General features: G+C 56.8%; 1 protein-coding gene across 1 annotated transcript; it reads right to left on the bottom strand.

Moving 5' to 3' along the window:
• Nucleotides 1-2,034: 2,034 nt before the first annotated feature.
• Nucleotides 2,035-21,154, bottom strand: Ttll1 (TTL family tubulin polyglutamylase complex subunit L1). The gene is made up of 11 exons (XM_048354263.1): nucleotides 21,078-21,154; nucleotides 18,893-19,005; nucleotides 16,928-17,044; nucleotides 14,017-14,225; nucleotides 12,750-12,930; nucleotides 12,461-12,595; nucleotides 11,504-11,612; nucleotides 10,343-10,486; nucleotides 6,926-7,012; nucleotides 3,570-3,733; nucleotides 2,035-2,628 (listed from the first exon to the last, which is right to left on the bottom strand). Exons 3-11 carry the CDS (start codon nucleotides 17,038-17,040, stop codon nucleotides 2,499-2,501), a joined length of 1,272 nt encoding a protein of 423 aa, XP_048210220.1. The 5' UTR covers nucleotides 17,041-17,044; nucleotides 18,893-19,005; nucleotides 21,078-21,154; the 3' UTR covers nucleotides 2,035-2,498.
• Between the last annotated feature and the right edge of the window lie 300 nt (nucleotides 21,155-21,454).

Below are 21,454 nucleotides of genomic sequence, written 5' to 3'. Positions count from 1 at the left end.
CCCATGAAGCTGCAGCCACGGCTGTGCAGCTACCTAGCCACCCGGAGGCCCCACCTGACCTGCAGCTTCCACACCTCAGGCCTCTGTCTCAGAATGTACTGGAAAGATCTACTGCCACCATTGCTGGTGTGTGTACGCCAGTCTTGGGGCTTGAACTCAGGGCTTCAATACGTCACTTAGCATTTTTGTTCAAGGCTGACACACTACCACTTGAGCCACAGGTCCACATCCGGTTTTTTTGCTGGTTAACCAGAGATAACGAGTCTTGTGCCCAGGCTGGCTTTGAACCCTGATCCTCAGATCTGTCTCCTGAGAAGCAAGGATTATAGGCATGTGATACCAGCACCTAGCCAATGAATTGAGAATACCTTGCTCCATAAAACATTATTCCTGAAGAACACTCTTTTTAACTTCAAAACACTGACATTGCATTAGAGTTGAGGCAGGAACAATCCAAAAAAGTTAGAAAATTATCTTCCATGCAAATGGCTAAAGCCATGCAAATGGATTCCTGAGTGAGAAGCAGGAAGCAAAATCCACCTGCTGCCTCCGCGGCCGCTGTGGGCTCCCCCGGGTCCCCCAAGTGCCCTGGCGCTCTGTGCCTGCCCAGGCCAAGAACCCACAGCAGGGAGCCCCACCCCACAGCAGACCCCCAATCCCCCCGAGGACCAGAGTGCGGGGTCACCCCAGGCTTGGGGCCCCATGCGAGCACCTCACCAACACTGGGGGCGCAGGTGCATGAGTTCATGCGGGGAAAACCCAACCCTATCCAAAGTGGTGGAAATGACAAGCCGGTGTGGGTCTCAGGCCATGGCCCACACACTAGGAGGGGAACTAGGGCGGGGACAAGAAAACAGTCCAAAGAGGCGACCGCCGGGCCCTAGGCCAGGCCATAGCCGCACCGCGTCCCGGCTCCCGCGTCCGCGCTTCCTCCCTGCGTGTGCTCTGGCCGAGCTCTCGGAGGAAACATCTGCCCCCAAGCCCAATGTCCTGATGATAGTCACCAGCTGACACAGAGCCACAGGCAGAGCCTGGCCCGCCCAGCAAGCGGCCTCCCTCCTGCAGCGTCCTCGGGGGTCAGCGCACAGCCAGGGCCTCTGCCTGCCCCGTCCACGAGGGGTGGGCACAACAGTGACCCGAGGACGGGTGTAGGAGGCAGTGGGGGCAAAGGAAATCAGAATCACATACTGTGTGGAGGTGGAGGCTGTGAGAATGTGGCTTGTACTGACTGTGGGGTAAAGGAAAACAAAGCTGGGAATGTGGCCTAGTGCTCGAGTGCTCACCTACCATACGTGAAGCCCTGAGTTCGATTCCTCAGCACCACATAAACAGAAAAGGCCGGAAGTGGCGCTGTGGCTCATGTGGCAGAGTGCTAGCCTTGAGCAAAAAGAAGCCAGGGACAGTGCTCAGGCCCTGAGTCCAAGGCCCAGGACTGGCAGGAAAAAAAAGAAAAAGGAAAGACAAGCCCTCCCCCTTTCTATTTCCCCGAAAACAAAAACCCCAAGAGCCCATGGGCAGGGTGGGACACAGCTAACCCGTGGCAAGTCAGACTCAATCTTGATTTTGGGCCAGAGATTCAACTTGAGATCTGCCATCAAACATTGCAGAACCTATACGGAGCATGGCGTACGATGGACATCCAGACCAGGACGTCACAACAGGCAGTCTCCAGATTCAGATTCCAGCTAAACACCTTTTGTAGGATTCTCTCTCTCTCTTCACGTCGCACGGCTTGCATTTAAAGACCCCTTTCCCTTAAATCAGCAGTGGAATGTCACTAAAAGCATATGAATGAAGCTGGACCACGGTGGCTCACACCCGTAACCCTAGGCTACTCAGGAGACTGAGATCTGAGGACTCGGGTTCAAAGCCAGCCTGGGTACCAAAGTCCCAGTGAGATTCTTATCTCTAATTAATCGCCAGAAAACTGGAAGTGGAGCTCTGGCTCAAAGTGGTAGAGCGTTAGCCTTGAGCAAAAGAGCTCAGGCACAGTGCCCAGGCCCCGAGTTCAAGCCCCCAGGACTGATCCTAGGTACTCAGGAGGCTGAGATACGAGGACCACGGTTTGAAGCCAGCCTGGGCAGCACAGTATCACAAGAACTAGATCCTGTTACCAACCTCACAGCGGAGGGGCTGAAGCGACAGGGCAGGCCCGGGGAGCACTGGACAGCAGCCTTTTGCGGAGAAATGCCCAACTTCTCCAGAATTAAGCGAAAAGGACTTCCAGCAGATTAAATTCCTTGCTATCTCTGCAAGATGGGCAGGTTTTGTTTTTGGACGTGCTGGGTTTAGTGCAAGACTGAAGAACTGCGAATGCTTCGGGCTGTGACATCTCAGGCTCCCGCCGTGGCGGGGCGCCTCCCGGCGGAGCAGACTCCTTGGCCCTCGGCGGAGGCGCCTTTATTAAATAATTATTTACAGGGCTCAGGAAAAGAGAAGCATTCTAGAAAAAGGGAGCTCCAAAACAGGCCTTGAGCAGGGCGGGGCCGGGCTGGAGGTCACTTCCACGTGTTGAGGATGGTCCTCGAGTCTCTCAGCCGGCTTCCTTTGAGTCCCTGCGGCTGGCCCTGGCGACTTCTGAGCTCTCGGTCAGTGGTCCCGTCACCCTGGGCCAGTTCCTCGTCGTACCTGCAAGCGGACAGTCTCAAGCATGGCGCCAGGGAGCAGCCTGACCCGGCCCCCTGGGTCACCACCCCGGTGAGAACCACCTCACCAAGCTGCTGCTGTGGACACGGCCCTTCCTTCTGCCCTTGCCCCAGTGCCTGGCAGTGACCCCAAAGAACACATGGACAGGACAGCAGTAAGGAGCAGACGGCTGACACTTCCCGCCAGCCCCTGGGGAGCTGCGTGTCAGTGGCCTGCACACGAGTCACGTGACTGACCCTGCAGCCGGAGGCCGGGTCCGAGCTGGGGACCCACAAGGCAGTGAGTGCGGACACAGCCTGGGCTTCACGTTGGAAGAGCTGGACTGAAGCCACAGAGCCCAGGCTGTCTGTCACGCTCTCCCACTGCAGTGGCAACGCCCCCCAGGTCCCTGAGGACAGCGAAGTGTCACCTGGGGCCGGCTTGGTGAAGCGGCCATCTTTGCCCTCTGACTCAGAGCTGGGATGTGGCGGACATAGGGTTAATAGCAGCCCTTCAGAATGTTCATCCAAGCTTTACAGCTGAGGTGTGTGGAGAGAGTCTGGTTTGAGCTTAGGGCCTGGGCGCTGTCCCTTAGCTTATTTGCTCAGGCCGCAACCCATGTCCCCGTTTTGGGTGATTAAGTGGAGACAGGAGGTTCACAAACTTTTCTACCCGGGCTGGCTTTGAACCCCGATCCTCAGATCCCAGCTCCTGAGTGGCTGGGATGACAGGTGTGAGCCAGCAGTGCCCGGCTCGCACACCACGCTGGCCGCGCAGCCTGCAGGCATGGTGTGGGGCCAGTGCTTCTTCAACCTTTACCCAGCAGAGCAAGTCTGGTTTGCTGCCACCAGGCAACTGTGCCTGGACCCCTCACTGAGTCTAAGAAAGAGTCCGGGAGAGCCCTTGCACACCTCGGCCTGAAGCGCGGGACACTGCGGACTTACAGAATCTCGTAATTGCCAAGCACTTCCTTTGGGGGGGACTTGTTCCACTTGCAGTCTGGGATCTCGCCGTTGGGGACCGCGATGTTGAGGGTGTCATTAATCAGGTTGTACTTGAGGATTCGATCGTTGGCGGTGCTGGAGGTGAGCGATGGGGACGCGTTAACCTGCAGAGGAGAGAACACGCTTTTCACCCCCCGCTGACTCCGCCAGGCGGGGAAGGAACGCAGGCCCGGGCGCGTCACAGGCAGGAAGCTGCCATCGGTGATACTGCCGTGAACACCTTCCCAGCACCTTGCACAGGAAGCACTTTGGGGTTGCTTTTCTTAGTTCTTAGTTGAAATGTCAATATTTAAAGGCACGATCAGGGTCACACACATGATGAATCGGTGATCATCACAAACATCTTTGTGTCGTCTGCGCGTCGGCTCTGTCCTACCGACTCCAGTGGCCCTGATCACGCGGCAGAATGAGGTTTATGTCTCCTGTGATGAGTCAAACCTCCCCAGTAGAGCAGGTTCCGATCCAAGCAAGGCAGCCCACCCATGGAGAGGTGGCGCCAGCAGGCCTCCAGGCGGCGGAGCAAAGCCACACAATGTGGCCGGGCGCAGCCTGTCTGCTCCCGTTACCGACACAACTCTAATGCCCTGGGTCAGCTGCTGCAGGCACGGGGGATTAGAGACAGTCAACGTGTACAGTGCTCAGGTTCTCCCAGTCAGACGTCTCCACGTGTGCTACAAGGGGATCCCTTAAAACTACCACTGTCCTATTCCGCAGTGCTGACATTCTCATGGGGACTATGTGAAGATGGAATCACTACCACATTAGAAATAATGGGCCAGGCACTGGTGGCTCACGCCTGTTATCCTAGCTACTCAGGAGGCTGGGATCTGAAGATCATGGTTCAAAGCCAGCCCAGGCAGGAAAGTCTGAGAGATTTTTTTTTTTTTTTTTTTTTTTTGCCAGTCCTGGGCCTTGGACTCAGGGACTGAGCACTGTCCCTGGCTTCTTTTTGCTCAAGGCTAGCATTCTGCCACTTGAGCCACAGCGCCACTTCTGGCCATTTTCTATATATGTGGTGTTGGGGAATTGAACCCAGGGCTTCATGTATAGGAAGCAAGCATTCTTGCCACTAGGCCATATCCCCAGCCCTGAGAAATTCTTATCACCAATGAACCACTAAACAAAAGTTAGAATTGGAGCTGTGGCTCAAGTGGCAGAGAACTAGCCTTGAGCACAAAAGCTTAGGAACAGCACCCAGGCCCAGACTGGCAAGACCTAAGACTGGCAAGCATGCGCGCACACACACACAAACTAATGGTCACCACTAGGATCCTAGGTCATCAAAGAAGCTTGAATTCAACTCAAATCATTCTATTTAAGATGCAAGAAGAGGAAACACAAATATTTTATATCTACGCGTGTGCCCAGCCAGTTTGGCAGTGTAACAAGTACATAGAAACATTACCATGACCCAGCCTGCTGCCTGACAGCATGGAGAAACCGCTGTGACCCAGCCTGCTGCCTGACAGACAGCGTGGAAACACCACTGTGACCCAGCCTGCTGCCTGACAGCGTGGAAACACCCCATGATCCAGCCTGCTGCCTGACAGCGTGGAGACACCCCATGATCCAGCCTGCTGCCTGACAGCGTGGAGACACCCCATGATCCAGCCTGCTGCCTGATAGTGTGGAGACACCCCATGATCCAGCCTGCTGCCTGACAGCGTGGAGACACCCCATGATCCAGCCTGCTGCCTGACAGCGTGGAGACACCCCATGACCCAGCCTGCTGCCTGATAGTGTGGAGACACCCCATGACCCAGCCTGCTGCCTGACAGACAGCGTGGAAACACCCCATGACCCAGCCTGCTGCCTGACAGACAGCGTGGAGACACCCCATGACCCAGCCTGCTGCCTGATAGTGTGGAGACACCCCATGACCCAGCCTGCTGCCTGACAGACAGCGTGGAGACACCCCATGACCCAGCCTGCTGCCTGACAGCGTGGAGACACCCCATGACCCAGCCTGCTGCCTGACAGCGTGGAGACACCCCATGATCCAGCCTGCTGCCTGACAGCGTGGAGACACCCCATGATCCAGCCTGCTGCCTGACAGCGTGGAGACACCCCATGACCCAGCCTGCTGCCTGACAGCGTGGAGACACCCCATGATCCAGCCTGCTGCCTGACAGCGTGGAGACACCCCATGATCCAGCCTGCTGCCTGACAGCGTGGAGACACCCCATGACCCAGCCTGCTGCCTGACAGACAGCGTGGAAACACCCCATGACCCAGCCTGCTGCCTGACAGACAGCGTGGAGACACCCCATGACCCAGCCTGCTGCCTGATAGTGTGGAGACACCCCATGATCCAGCCTGCTGCCTGACAGCGTGGAGACACCCCATGACCCAGCCTGCTGCCTGACAGACAGTGTGGAAACACCCCATGACCCAGCCTGCTGCCTGACAGCGTGGAGACACCCCATGATCCAGCCTGCTGCCTGACAGCGTGGAGACACCCCATGATCCAGCCTGCTGCCTGACAGCGTGGAGACACCCCATGACCCAGCCTGCTGCCTGACAGCGTGGAGACACCCCATGATCCAGCCTGCTGCCTGACAGCGTGGAGACACCCCATGATCCAGCCTGCTGCCTGACAGCGTGGAGACACCCCATGACCCAGCCTGCTGCCTGACAGCGTGGAGACACCCCATGACCCAGCCTGCTGCCTGACAGCGTGGCCCTTCCAGCTTCCTACAGGGCTTCCTGGCCTGGAAAGGGACAGCAGGCCCTGAGCAGGCCAGATGAGAGCTTGGTGGGAAGCCATGTGCAGGGTGAGAAGCCCACAGAGGCAGGGCTCCGTCATTCCCACAGTCATGCCCACCCTGAGCCCTCGGGGCCTGCGGCTCCTCTGCGTGGCTTCGGCTCACCCGCAGAGCACACGGCTGGGTGGGCTGAAGCAAGAGCCGCTGACAGGTATGCCGACCAGCATGGCTAGTGGCAAGAAAAGGCCCAGGTCCGCAGCAGGTGCACACCTTGCTCCTCTGGCACAGCCGTCACCATGCCTTGGCTAGTCCCTATCACGGGCAGCGCTGTCCTCCACACGGGCTGAGGACTTCAGGGGTTGTGAGCTCCTTTCCCAGAGGGGAACAAGGGCCCCATGGGGACAGGAAGCCCCTGGCAACCCAGGCCACCAAACTCATCTGAAGCTGGACCAGAGCCCCTCCCTGCCGCTAGGCCCACACGAGACGAGGGGTCGGGAGCACACGTGTGTCTCCACGCTGCACACGTGCTCACGCCTGGCCGTGCGTGGGTGGCGGTGCGCATGCGGACGGCAGGGGAGGGAGCACAGTTACCTCGATCAGCCAGGGCTTCAGCTTGTCATCGATGATGATGTCGTAGCCGTAGCATTCGAAGCAGTGCTTGTCGTTGTTCATCACCGGCTGAAGACAAGAGTGACCAGTGGGTTAGGTGGCAGTGTCAAAGGTCAACTCCCTGGAGACCAACAGGCCCCGCCTCCCAAGCCTGACTTCCATGAAACAGCCAAAACCAGTGTCCCCGCATCCTGCTCGTCTCTGCCAACCTGACACTGACCGCAGAGTGCACATGGAGCTCCAAGCTCGGGAGCAGCCATACCACATGCACACGCACGCACACACACGCACACGCACGCACACGCACGCACATACACACTGTCCTCCAGGCTGCTGACCACCCCCCCCCCACATTACAAACTCATTTCCAGTGATAAAAACTCATCTGCTTACAAAGCCTTTAACTCTCACTTCCTTCTTGGCAAATAGAAAATGTTTCTCTCTTTTCCTCATTTTCCCCTTTACTTGTTCTATCATATTAACTAAATCCTCACTAAAACTTTCATCTGGCTTTGGGACAACAGCAAAGCCTCTTTATAAAGCATCCTGGGACCTGATGGTAAACACCTAGAGTAAACTGGAAAACAACAAAAGGCCTCTCAAAACTTAAAGATCCGCCAGGTGAGGAGGCAGGGAAATTAAATAATACTTAGCAAGTATTGACATCAGAACCAGGAAATAAGTGTAAACAGCAGTTAGACAGGTAAACACCATGCCTACTTTGAGATGTGGCAACAACAGATACAGATGGGAGTTCTGTGTTCTCTTTTGAAAAGGTAAGAAGCTGCAAACTCCCTGAATGGGTAGAGTCAGAAATGAAAAGCATATCTGGCAAAATAAAGGCTTGAGCCGGGCACCGGTGGCTCCGCCTGTCATCCTAGCTACTCAGGAGGCTGAGATGTGAGTGTTGTTGTTCAAAGCCAGCCCGGGGAAGGAAAGTCTGTGAGACTCTTAATTAACTACCAAAAAGCCAGAAGTGGAGCTGTGGCTCAAGTGACAGAGTGATAGCCTTGAGCAAAGAGAGCTCACAGACAGCATCCAGGCCCTGAGTTCTGGCCCCAGGACTGGCACCAAAAAAAAAAAAAAAAAAAAAAAGGGGGTCTGAAAGTTTACTTCTGCTTTGGTGGGCCTCACCACTCTTACCCCAAACCACTGTTAGGTTAGGAGTTGCTGGATGCATAACCGAGCATCTTCACCCAGCTCAGGAAGTATGAAGACTGTGGACAGGAACCCCATTTTAACGCCCATTTTCTCCATAAGAAGCAGGAAAGGTTTCTCTGCTTCCCCTCCCCTCCAAATTCTCCCTACCTTGTCTTGCTGTACTGAAATAAATCCTTACTAAAACTTGAAAGTTTGCTTAGAGTGACGGAATTTCCTTTGTAATGTGCGAATTTGTTTCGCCCAAATACACTTTAATATTTTCCAATCACCTGCTGGCAATGAGATTCCCGGGCCCTCCTTGGCCTCCCTGAATCTGAACCCCTCAGTAGTTTTACATGCCTCCCAGGGACTCCTGCAGCCCTCTTCAGTGAGCTCTAGACAGGGCAGTAAGGCCTCTGTATCCATTCGTGGGCATTAGACTGCATGCTACTTGGAGTGAGCCATCTCAGGGGGACCCAGGCTGGGCCTTGCTTCGGTTCCCTCCCGAAACTCAGGATTACATTTCCACAGAAAGCCTGGAGTCTAAACCCTGCTGCTGCTCAGATTCTGTCCCGGAGAACCTGGGAGAGCAGGAAGCTGCTAAGCTGGGGTCACTGGCGCAGCTGGTCCAGAGCCCACGCCACGCCCCACACAGGCCCCTCCACGCCCCTGCTCCACGTCTGCCTCCACCCGAGCTGCTCTGAAGGCAGCACACCTGGCCCAAACCAGGAGACTAAGCATATGCAAAGTGACTGGAGAACAGAGTACATCCAAAGATTTCCTCCAAGGACGCTCAGACCCTGGAAACTCCCCCCTCCCCCCCCCACCCGGCAGTGGAGGCCAGAGGGGATGGGCAGGGGCACAGGCGGAAGGGTCAGAAGACAGGCTTTCTTGACCAACCTGGTCACTTTACGTCCTGCCAATCAGAGAAAATGGGGAGAGGGCTGGCCTACGATCACACCACTGAGACTAGTGGCCATTTGGGAAGCTGAGACTGGGAGAACTGTAGCTTGGGGTGAGCATGGGCAGAGAGGACCCCTTCTTGGCCCATATGAGTAGATGGTGTGTTCCAGTCCTCCCAAGCTACGTGGCAGGCTAGGATGGGGGGATCACGGTGCCAGGCCAGCCCAGGCAGAAAAGTCCATGAGTCTCATAGAAGGGGAGCTGAGCACTGCCGCACTGACTAGCGCCCAGGCCAACAGGACGCACGTAGCGCCCAGGCCAACAGGACGCACATGTATCCTAGAGATAGTGGATGGATACAGATCCAGTAGATATATAGTGGATGGTGGCTTAGCTTTGTGCCCAGGTGATTAGTGAGACCTGTCCTAAAACCTAGCTGTGCTTGAAGCATGCCTGCCTAGCAAGCTCAAGCTCTGAGTTCAAATACCAATACAAAACAAAACAAAACAAAGAAAAGATCTAAGGCAGACAGCAGTGACTCAAGCCTGAAGTCCTAGCTACTCAGGAGGCTGAGATCTGAGGATCAAGGTTTGAAGCCAGCCTGGGCAGAAAGTCTGTGAGAGTCTTATCTCCAAATAAGTACACAAAAAAGCCAGGCGTGCAGCTGTGGCTCAAGTGGTAGACTGCTAGCCTTGAGGAAAAAAGCTCAGGAACAGTGTGCCCAGGCCCTGAGTTCGAGACCTAGGACTAGCACAAGAAATTAATAATAATAATAGTAAAGATCTACACCTTTACATGTGCTGTCGGATTAGCAGCATCTAGTTCTTTCTGATCATTACATAGCCTGTTCTCAGAAAGTGTGGGCGGGGACCTGGGTGGGGGATGGAGGTGTCTCTCCCTTTCTGTCACGGCAGCCATGTAGAGAAAGCCTCGAACAGGTGACCTCTGACAGGTGACCTCGGGGGCCGCCCTGCCTTGTTGTGAGATGTATTGGTGACCTAGCCCAGGTTTCTTGTTCCGTTAAAGCCTCCTATACCTGGCACCCAGTGGCAGTCATGGCGGGGGGGAGGGGGTCCAGCTCAGCTGTGATTTACACGCGGCCCTGCCACGTGTACCTCTTCGCTCTACTGCCCCCCACTACAACCCCACCAGTGTCTCAGGTGGTTTGGTAACACCACGGTGCCCAGCTTACCCCGCGGAGCCTGGCTGGCCCTGCCCTCAACCCCTTTCTGAAACCACTTGAGCCACTGGCACACAGGGGCAGGGAGAACGTGAACCTGGAGATTGTCACCCAAAGACCAGACATGTCCCCAGCTCCCAAACAGGTCCTGAGAGCTGGCGGCGCCCGGCGCTCACCGCCACGGCCTTGAGGGACTGCACGATGATCCAGTGGATCTCGTCGAACAGCTTGCTGGTCACCTCCCGGCCACGCGTGCTCTCCAGGTACAGGCGCAGGTTGCTCACCGTCCACTTTCCCCCGTGGATGTGGTTGTAGTCATCCTGGGGAAGAGAAGCCCCAAGCATCAGCCCCCCGCGCCCCGCCCTGTCCTCCTGCTCCTCCCGCACCTCTGGGTGCTGGCGGGGACCCGGGAGCCGCGCCCCGGGGAGGTCTGCCGCTTACTAACAGCGTTACAGGCTGTGTGTGCCCCCCGCTCAGCCACAGCACGCGGCCTCTGCGGCTCTGCGGCCGTCAGTCCTCCAGGAGCTGCTCCCCAACAATCCGCTGCTCGTGTGACACATGCTTTCCCCAACTTAAATACTGAGCCGTGGGTCATTTTCATGCAAGGTTCAATAGGAAGTGTCTTGGGGCTAGCGCGCAGTGTGGGGTTGTGGCTCAGTGGCAGAACTCCTGGCATGCAAGGGACCTGGGCTCCATCCGCGCCTCTCAAGAAACAAAAAGCCCCAGTGCACTGAGCACGTGGTTGACTTACACCGTTTCTTCTGTGTGTATATGTCTGTGTGTTGCTACTGGGGCTTGAACTCAGAACCTGGTATTGATCGTGCTTGAGCAGTATGCCCTTGCGTAAGGAGGGTACTCTATTGCTTGAACCGGCTTATTGCTAGCTAACTGGAGAGAAGAGTCTCATAGACTTTGCTGCCCAGGCTGGATTTGAGCTGGGATCTTCCGATTTCAGCCTCCTGTGTCACTAGGATTACAAGTAGGAGCCACTGGTCTCCAGTTTGACTTGTACTATTTCCACTTGAGACACGTTTAGGGGAGCCGCGGCCCCACTGGAGGTCAAGGGGCGCCTGCATTGTGATTCTCTCTGCTCACAAACACAGAGCCAGGATCAAGCACTAGTGCCCTGCCCCAGTGACAGCCCTAGAAAGGTGGGGCTTGAACCTTCCTTCTCCAGGTGCCCCCACCCCTACTCCTCCTGCACCCCAAGCAGGTACTCACAACGCCAGCTGCCCAGGCCCCCATCCCTTCAGTGCGCGGCCCGCGTGTCATCTCTACCCACCCCTTCCTCCCGTGAAAACAGGAAGGCCAGCCAGCCGCAGAGCGGAGCCACTCACCCCGTGCTTCTGGATGGCCACGTTGGTGAGGTGAACGAACATGTTGTCCAGCTCGCTGGTGCTCGGGGTGTATTTCACCGTGCAGAACCGGCAGAACCCGAGCTTATACCTAGGGGAGATTCGCGTGGATCCAAACGATACACACAAGGAAATGTTCCACCTTGCTTTTTTTTTTTTTTTAGTTTATTCTGTTTCTCATTTATTCTCTGTTGTAGTTTTCATTTATCTCTGTGTTATAGTCATACGTTTCTTATTGTTTTATTTTTATTTATTTATTTATTGCCAGTCCTGGGCCTTGGACTCAGGGCCTGAGCACTGTCCCTGGCTTCTTTTTGCTCAAGGCTAGCACTCTGCCACGTGAGCCACAGCGCCACTTCTGGCCATTTTCTATATATGTGGTGCTGAGGAATTGAACCCAGGGCTTCATGTATATGAATGAGGCAAGCACCCTTGCCACTGGGCCATATTCCCAGCCCCTCCACCTTGCTCTTTAAATGCCTTTCTTTTTTTTTTGGCCGGTCCTGGGGCTTGGACTCAGGGCCTGAGCACTGTCCCTGGCTTCTTTTTGCTCAAGGCTAGCACCCTGCCACGTGAGCCACAGCGCCACTTCTGGCCATTTTCTATATATGTGGTGCTGGGGAATTGAACCCAGAGCCTCATGTATACGAGGCAAGCTCTCTTGCCACTAGGCCATATCCCCAGCCCCTAAACGCCTTTCTTTGGAAGCTTTTAACATCTGTATTTAGGTCTCATCCAGTATCCTAGATTGGCCTCAAACTCACAATCTTCTTGTCTCTGCCTCCCACGTGCGGGGACGAGAGGTGAGCGCGGCCACGCCCAACATGCCCACTTACGAGATCCACATTCACATCAAGGCTAACTGCTCTTATTTCCCCAACGCCCACCCTATGCAGGCGCAGGAAACGGGGAGAAGGGAGGCACGGCGTGGGCCCTCACATGTAGCAGCGCAGGGGGCGGTACGTGGACACCAGGACATACAAGCGCAGGTCAAACTTCCGGCCACCAATGAGCAGCGGGTTGTTGATGTAGAGCGAGATCACATAGGCTTCCTTTGTGGACTGAGACACAAACCTGCACAAACCAGGGAAAGCCGCCGTGAGACAGCAAGGCGCTCGGGGAAGGCATGGCGGGGAAGAGCGCCTGGTCAGGAATGAGGGAGGGCTCTCTGCCTGTTGAGCTCACTGTCTGGACGGCATGGGGGCGGGGGCGGGGCCCGTGCACTCACGAGGACGTCTTGCTGTCCCGGGACCACTTCTTGATCTGCGACAGCTTGTTAATGAGAAAGATGCCCTTGCCCTGGGCTTTGCCGCAAGGTTTCATGATCCACGTGCTGGACGGGCTCTTCCGGAACTCCTCCACGAACAGGTTATAGTCGGCGGGCAGCATGAAGGTGACAGGCACGAAGTCTGCAAGGCAGACACGCCCAGCACTGGTGAGGAGCCCGTGGCTCACGCCATAATCCTAGCTACACGAGAGGCTGAGATCTGAGGATTGCATGTCGAAGCCAGCCTGGGCAGGAAAATCTGAGAGACCCTTATTTCTAATCAACCAGAAATAAAGCTGAAAGTGGAGCTGTGGCTCAAATGATAGAGGGCTAGCCTTGAGTGAAAAAGCCAAGCAAGAGTGTGAGGCCCCGAGTTCAGATGCAGTACCAGCACAGAGGGAAGAGAAGGAGAAGGAAGAAAGGGAGGAATGGGAGAAATAGGAGGAGAAGGAGGAGGAGGAAAAGGAGCAATAGAAGGAGATGGAAAAGGAAAAGGAGAAGAGGAGGAGGAAGGGGAGAAGAAGGAGGAAGAAGAGGGGCAAGAGGAGAAGAGGAGGAGGGAGGAGGAAGAAGAGGGGGAGGAGGAGGAGTAAGAAGAGGGGGAAGAGGAGAAAGAAGGAGGGGGAAGAGAAGAAGGAAGAGGAGGAGGGAGGAGGAAGAAGAGGGGGAGGGGGAGGAGGAAGAAGGGGGGAAGAGGAGAAAGAAGGAGGGGGAAGAGAAGAAGAGGAGAAGGGAAGGAGAGGAGAAGGAGGGAAAGGAAGAGATAAAAGGAGAAGGAGGAGGAGGAGGAGGAGGAGGAGGAGGAGGAGGAGGAGGAAGAGGAGGAGGGTGGCTTATCATCACCCCTCACCCCAGCCCCGCAGCTATGGCGACGAGTCCCAGTGCAAACGGTAAGTTACCTCCATTGAGCCCTGGGCTCCAAACGTGTCAGTCCCCATGGGGACGTGGGGGCCAGGCCACTGGGCAGATGCGGAGCAGAGGCCAGAGCTGGGCAATGCCAGGGGCAGGGCTCTTCCTGGAGCGGCTCAGGTTCCTGGGCACTGAGCACCCCTGCTCGGCTCCATGTAACTCCAAGGTACTCACACGCAGGTGCCACGCCAATCTGCCAGCCCGCCCCCCGGATGCACCTGACATGACATGGATGCCACACGACCCGCCCAGCCCCACCGCCTGTCACAAAGCGCCAGCTGGGCGCCTCCCGCCCGAGGCCCCCGGGGAAGGCACAAACCCAGGTAGAGGTATTTGCCGTTCTCGTCCTTCTCGGCCAGCGGGCTGCCCTCCTTCTCCAGCTCCTTGCGGTACCTCTTGATGTTCTTCACCATCAGGTCCTTGCGGGTCAGCTCGTAGTGGTTGGGAAAGTGGTTGACGATCTGATCGTCCGACAGCCGGTACCCGGTTTCCACGCTGAACACATTCCGGATGGTCTGCACGCTCATCCTGACAGTGACGCAGGGGACGAGGTCTTCACGGTGCAGGGGCCTCCTCAGAGCCCCACACCCCCATGAGCCCCCGCTATCACCTGCCCCTGCCCTGGGCTGTGGGCGCACTCACTCTGAGTGGGAGCCAGTTTGCTTTTCTGTTTTGTTGTTGTGCCGGTGCTGGGTCTTGAATTCAGGCCTGTCCCTGAGCTTTTGTGCTCAACACCAGCGCTCTACCACTTGAGCGACAGCTCCACTTACAGCTTGTTTGGTGGTTAATTGGAGGTAAGAGTCTCCAGGTTTTTCTGCCAGCTTTGAACTGCAATCCCTGGACCTCAGCCTCCTGAGTAGCTGGCATTACAGGCGTGAGCCACTGGTGCTGGTTCCAGCTCTTTATTGCTTGGCTTTAGTTATTTTTCAGAAAGGATTTCACTTTTGCCAGAAGGCCAGCCTGGTACTGTTGTCCTCCCTGTTATGCCTCCATGTAGCTAGGGTTACAGATGAGAACTGTCATGCCCAGCTTGTTTGTTGACATGCAGTTTTGCCCAGGCTAATCTCAAGTTACTTACTATGTTCCTGACAGTCACCTCACAAGTAGCTGGAATTACAGCATGAGCCACCACACCAGGTCCCTTATTATTTTTTGCAATGTTGAGGATTGCACACGCCAGGTAAGCACTTGCTCTGCCATTGAGCTACAACCCAACCTGGAAATGGATTCCTTCTAGTCTTCATAAAGAGCTATTATTCCTAACCTACATCAATCCTCATTGACCTCATAGGGGCAGGAAAAATACATGAAGGAGGCTGGGAAGGTGGCTTAGTGGTAGAGTGCTCGCCTAGCATGTATGAAGCCTCAGTATTGGATAAACAGAAAAGGCCAGATGTGGCGCTGTGGCTCAAGTGGCAGAGTGCTAGCCTTGAGCAAAAAGAAGCCCAGGGACAGTGCCCAGGCCCTGAGTTCAAGCTCCAGGACTGGAAAACAAAGCAAAACAAAACAACCCACCACCACATATGATGGAAGGGCTGACAACAGCAAAGGGGCTGCTGAACTGCAAAACAAAGAAGCTTGGAGCTGGCAACAAAGGCTCACGCTGGTAATCCTAGCTACTGAGGAGGCTGAGATCTGAGGATCACAGGTCAAAGCCAGCCCGTGAGACTATCCCCCATAAACCACCCCAAAGCTACAAGTGGAACTGTGGGGCAACCAGGGGGCTAGCCTTGAGCAAAAAAGCCAAGCAAGAGTGTGAGGCCCTGGGGCGAGGCTAAGAGCTGCCCACAGGACCATCGGGCTTTTCCTGATTTCAGGCTGGTATCACAACCACAGAAGCAGTCATTCTTAGAAGACTCCATTTTCTTTTCTTCTCCCCCCCTCCCAAGTCCTGGGGCTTGGACTCAGGGCCTGGGCACTGTCCCTGGCTTCTTTCTGCTCAAGGCAGGCACTCTACCTCTTGAGCCACAGCGCCACTAGCGGCCTTTTCTAATTATGTGGTGCTGAGGATTCGATCCCAGGGCTTCATGCACGTTAGGCAAGCACTCTACCGCTAGGCCACATTCCCAGCCCCAGAAGACTCCATTTCCAATTAACCACCAAAAAGCTACAAATGCTCCTTAGGAGCAGTCATTTTTGCACAGCATTCAGGCTTCCCTAATTCTTTGGCAAACCTTTTCACAAGCCTGTGTGGCGAAGGCTTGCCCGCTCTCCCTCTCCTCTTTCTTTTCCCTTCCAGCTGCTGGTCAGCCTCCAGAAGGACTTTTGAGATTGGGGAGACTTGGCAAGGCTTCAGTCTGCTACTACAGAGGTGAGGAGCGGGCCACACAGCCTTGAGTCTGTTTGTGGAGTCATACATGAAAAATAAGTACTGCTAGAGCAGCACTGCTCAAGAGAAATAAAACGTGAGCCCCGAAGAGCTGCCTGTGCAACTGTAAACGTAGCCACATTTAAAGAAAAGTTCCAGCCAGGTGAGAAACCAGCCAAGCAAGATCCTCACTGTCTGAGGGCTCTTAGCATCATGTGTAAAGGGGACAGGCCGTGTTGCTTATGCCTGTAATACTAGCTACTCAGAAGCCTGAGAACGAGAGGATCACAGTGCAAGGCTAGCCTGGGCAAGAAAGTTTCTATCACCCTACCTCGAAAATAATCAGCATAGGGGCTGGGGATATGGCCTAGTGGCGAGAGAGCTTGCCTCGTATACATGAGGCCCTGGGTTCGATTCCCCAGCACCACATATACAGAAAACGGCCAGAAGTGGCGCTGTGGATCAAGTGGCAGAGTGCTAGCCTTGAGCAAAAAGAAGCCAGGGACAGTGCTCAGGCCCTGAGTTCAAGCTCCACAACCAAAAAAAAAAAGTCTTTTTCTTGCCGCGGCTGGTTTCAAACCGTGATCTCTGAGGAGCTAGGATTACAGGTGTGAGCCACTGGTGCCTGGCTAATGCTCATTTCTTTTCCTACAAGATTCCTGTTTCCACTGGAGTTTGTGGCTTACAGGAGGAAAGCGAGAGGAGCACAAACCCCGCCCAGTGTTCGTCTGTCCTTCCAGATGCTGCCCTGGAGGTGGGCGCTGGGCTCTGTCACACTTGCTGGGCTCTAACACCTTGGACTTGGCATGAACAGAAAGCAGCCGGGGGTGACCGCACATGGGCGAGGCACAGGGCCACCTCCGAGAGCCCGGTCCTTCACGGGGTGCCGTACTCCCAGGGCTCAGAAACACAGCCAGCTTACCAGTAGAAGTTCCAGTCCTCGTTTTCATTCACTTGGATCCACCCTCTCTTCTCGAAGTTGTTGATCAGCACGGACTTCTCAATGTCAGTGACCCACTTCACACGGCCTGCCATGGTCCTGCGAGACACGGGGCTTTGCACGCGGGCAGCTCACGGCAGGCCACTTCCCTTCGGTCCCCAGCCCACGCCACGCCGGCAGCGGCTCCACTGCGCATGGGCACCCGCCACGAACGCCAGCTGTGCAGGGCTGAGGTCTCTGGTCAAGAGACGCCCGCCAACGTGCCTGGAGAATATGTGGCAGGGAAGGAGGCTGCAGGCGGAACGGAGCCAGCTCAGGGCAGGCACAAGACAGTGCCGGGATCCGCACCTTGAGCTCCCGCCCAGTGGGCCCGTGGGCCTTCCCCTTCCCGATCTCCTCGCCTCCTCGCTTGCCCATGCCAACCACGCTCCGTGGCTCCAACACGTCCCTCCCACAGAACAAGCTCTGTGGCCCCATGCACGGCTTCTCTAGATACACCTGTGTCACTCCTTCTCCTGTGACCTCTCTGCCACCTCAGGGCCTTGGCACATGCTGTGCATCTTTTCCTTGCTCTGCCAGGCTGAGCTACTCTTGTGCCGGCACAGGAGGCACAGGCTGTGAACCTCCACACCAGGTACTTGGCCCCTGGGCATCCACAGGTCTGCACTGCACATCACGGTTACCACGGAGACCAGGGGGCTGGCTCCCATCTTGGCTGAGGTTTGCCTAGGTCCAGCTCTGTGCTTGGCTGGTGGTTCTGCTCAGCTCAGACGAACCGAGCAACGGCAGTGCCAGACCGTCGGTTCAGCTGTGTGTCTCTCAGCTGCGTGGCCATCCTCTCTGGAGAGTTCCCTTTGTCCTCTTTGGACCTTTTCCCCCGAAAAAGCCCGGTTTTCCAGGCTCTGCTCCGCTTCCGCAGGCACGGCCGTGTTCTTTATCCTCCTGTCTGATCTCATCTGAAGGGGGCAGGGCTCCCCCACAACAGGCTTGTTCTACCAGGGACTCCGGGAGCCTGAGGGTCTTTCTAAGGGAGGCCCGCTCCCCAGATCTGCCTAGCTCTACTCAGGGGTGAGTGGTGGGGATGAGGAGGGAGCCTAGCCTGCCTGACCCCACAGTTACCCGCTTCCAAGCTGGACAGGCTGCTGCCCCCTGGAGGAAGGCCTGGGCTGGGGTGTGTGGCCTGGCTCCCCCACTCACTCTCTGTGTGCCCGTAAGAGGCTACCAGCTCCTCATTTACAAAGCTGGGCATGGATGAGGGCTGGGGCAGCAAGCAGGGAGGCCCTGAGGACGAGGCCTGGCTGGAGGAAAACACTCAGAAGAGACGGCGTGCTCCTATCCCTCCCAGGGAAGGGCAAGGTCGGGGTGAGAGGCAGACCCAGGGGCCTTGCCACCTGAGCCCCACCCAGGGCGGCCTGTGAATGATGTTCCCAGTTCATGGGGTAACACAGAGCCTAACCAGAGTCACCCCACTTTGTGATCAGAGACGACACCTGGTACACAGTAACACCAGCAGTCATCACCTGGAGACAACGGCCAATGCACCCCAAGAGCTGAGCCCCCACATTCTGCAGACTCGCGTCCCCCACAGAGGCCAAGTGCCCGCACGCCCTGCCCAGGGCAGCGTCAGGTGTCAGCATCAGAGCCCTGAGTGCCCGGCTCCTGCGTGCCCGGTGCTCCCGGTGCTCCATGGGACCAGGAACCAGACCCGCCAGGCCAGCGACAGTCGCCCCATCACCAGACACAGCAGGCCTCAAGCCGCACCTCCCCCAAAGCCTACAGCAGCCACAGCCCGGCGGCAGCGGTGACGGCAGAGCGGAGAGGAGTGCTTCCGGCACTGCCGTGGCCCGCATCCCCATCCTCAAGTGGCAGCGCGGGAAATGGAACCTTGGGGAGGGCCAGCGCGTCGGGCCCACCGCGAGGGCCTCGCCCCGGCCACCACGTGCTCACCTGCCACTGAGGCCTGTCACCTGTCACGCCAGGCACCCACCATGGGTCCCTGCGGAGCCACGGGAGAGCTCAGGTTCTCTCTGGTTTCACCGATCGTCACCTCTGGCCCCCACCTAAAATGAAGTTGAAACACGGATGAGAGGGGCCACAAAACACCACCACTGGTGACACACAACCAAGAGATGAGCAGTTTTATGAATGGAGCAAGACCGGGAGGATGAGGTCCTGTTTCAGGGATGTGCGCAGAACAGGCTCGTGATGCCGAAGGCAGGCAGCCCCCAGGCCTTTTACAGAGTCCTCCAGGCTCTGTGTCCCCACCCCCCACCCAGAGGTCCAGGTTTCACAACCTTAACCCCCAACTTCACTTGATGGTGTGTAAAGGAGGGACCTTTGGGAGGTGGGTGAGGGGCAGGTTTCATGGCGATGGCATTCGTGGCTCTGTAAGAAGAGAGAGCTGAGCTAGCAGCTTGCTCCGTCCCCTGCCACACCACGGCACAGTCCAAGACCCTCGTGAGATGTGGCTAGCCTTTCATTTATTAGCTTCTAGAACCCTGAACCAAATACACTTTCTTTTTTAAGTGTTGGGAATTGACCCAGGCACAGGCTATGCACATGTTCTACTAAGCTACGCTTCGAGACCTAAATTTGTATTCTGTACAAACTAGCTGCTTTCAGGCGTAGTTATGCAATAAAAAGAAACAAAAAAAATTAAATAAAACAGGCTGGAGGAGTTCAAAGGTGAACAGAGGCTGCGACCTGTCAATGACCTGTGCCACCGCCGTCCCCCACCGCCATGCCAACTCTTGCTTTGCACCTGAGTCATCTATCATGGCAGAGGTCATTGGGTCATCTCTGGTCCCCAGCCCCCAGCCCAGGCCCAGGGACGGGCTCAGAAATTGCATTTATTTATTTATTGCCAGTCCTGGGCCTTGAACTCAGGGCCTGAGCACTGTCCTTGGCTTCTTTTTGCTCAAGGCTAGCACTCTGCCACTTGAGCCACAGCGCCACTTCTGGCTGTTTTCTGTATATGTGGTCATGTATACGAGGCAAGCACTCTTGCCACTAGGCCATATTCCCAGCCACCAGAAATTGCAATTAGAACAGACAAGTGAACCAAGAGTGCAAGTGTCCCTCTGTGTAGGGCCACAGCGGCTCCCTCCCATCCCCAGTATGCGAAGCTGTTCTCTGTAGAAGAGTACATAAATATTGGGTGATGTCAGATTGCTTTATTATCTCCCCCCCCCCAAAAAAAACCCACCAGAACAGCGAGTGGTGTTCAGGGTACTGTGCAATGAATTTGATGTATTATTTTCTTCTGGGTCACATGAACTGGTGCATCAGAACTGCAAGTCACTGGTTCAGCCATTTTCAAAACTGAGCTTGTCAAGCCAGGAGCCAGCGGCTCACGCCTGTAATCCTAGCTACTCAGGAGGCTGAGATCTGAGGACTGTGGTTGAAGCCGGCCTGGACCGGAAAGTCCGTGAGACTACCACTAACCACCATAAAGCCAGAAGTGGAGCTGCGGCTCAAGCGGCGGAACCTTAGCCTTGAGATGGCGCCCAGACGCCGAGTTCAAGCCCCAGGATTGGCACCTGTGCACTGGGACACACAGGGGCACGCAGGAAATAATGACTTTGCGTCAAGGGCGCGTGAGGTGTCCCTTTGGGTGACAGTCCATGACCCACAGTGACTCTTGGGACCTACCTCTCCACACACCCACCCACACCCCGCCCTCTGCCCCCCACGGCCACGCGCCAGCACCCGGCACAAAGAAGCTGCTTTGAGAACAGCCTCCCATGACGGACAGGATCCTTCTAGAATCGACCCCTCTAGTCCCCGCCGGGGGCGGCGGTGCCCTCCCCGCCCCGCGCTCTCGCGCGCTCGCCCAGGGCGCCGGGCAGAGGGCCCAGGGCGCGGGGGCGCGGCCGGGTCTCCGCCCCGAGCTCTCGGAGCAGGTGCGGGGCGCCCCGCAGAACCCGCCCGAAGCGACGGCCCAGCTCGCAGACGAACGCCCGCGGTGAGCAACACGGAGAGAGAAAGGGGCACCTGCGATCACCGGGCTGCGAGACCCGGAGGGCGGAGGAGGAACGGGGGTGCGGCGGCCGCGCATGCGCGCTCGCCCCCACAGGCACGCCCTCCGCCCGAGGCGGCGGCGGCGGCGTCCGCGGCGTCCGTGTCGCCTCACCTGAGGGCCCGAAGGCCGCAGGCCCGCGGGCGGGCTGGGCAGCGACGGGGACGCCCGCCCCGCGGCTCGGCCTTCGCCTCCGCCCCTCTCCCGCGCGCTCGCGCTCGCCGAAGAAGGCCGCTAGCCGGTGGACGGACAGCGCGCCAGCCCGCGCGCTCCACTTCCGGGGCGGCGCCGTGGCAACCGGGGACGCGCCGAGCGGCGTCGCGATTGCTTCCGGGTCGGGCTTGAGTCGCGGAGGAGAACCCAGAGCTGAACTGCCGTCCTCGCGTCCGGGACTGGGCCCGCGCCACTCAGGCCTGGGCGCTTCCCGCTCCACGCCTCCCCCCCCACCCCCGGCGCTCCGCCCCGGGACCCACACCTCCACCTCTGGCCTC

This window comes from Perognathus longimembris, chromosome 1 (assembly GCF_023159225.1).
Source record: "Perognathus longimembris pacificus isolate PPM17 chromosome 1, ASM2315922v1, whole genome shotgun sequence".
Classification (NCBI taxonomy): domain Eukaryota; kingdom Metazoa; phylum Chordata; class Mammalia; order Rodentia; family Heteromyidae; genus Perognathus; species Perognathus longimembris.
Note: the sequence above shows the minus strand (reverse complement) of the source record. Positions and strands in the feature narration are given on the sequence as shown.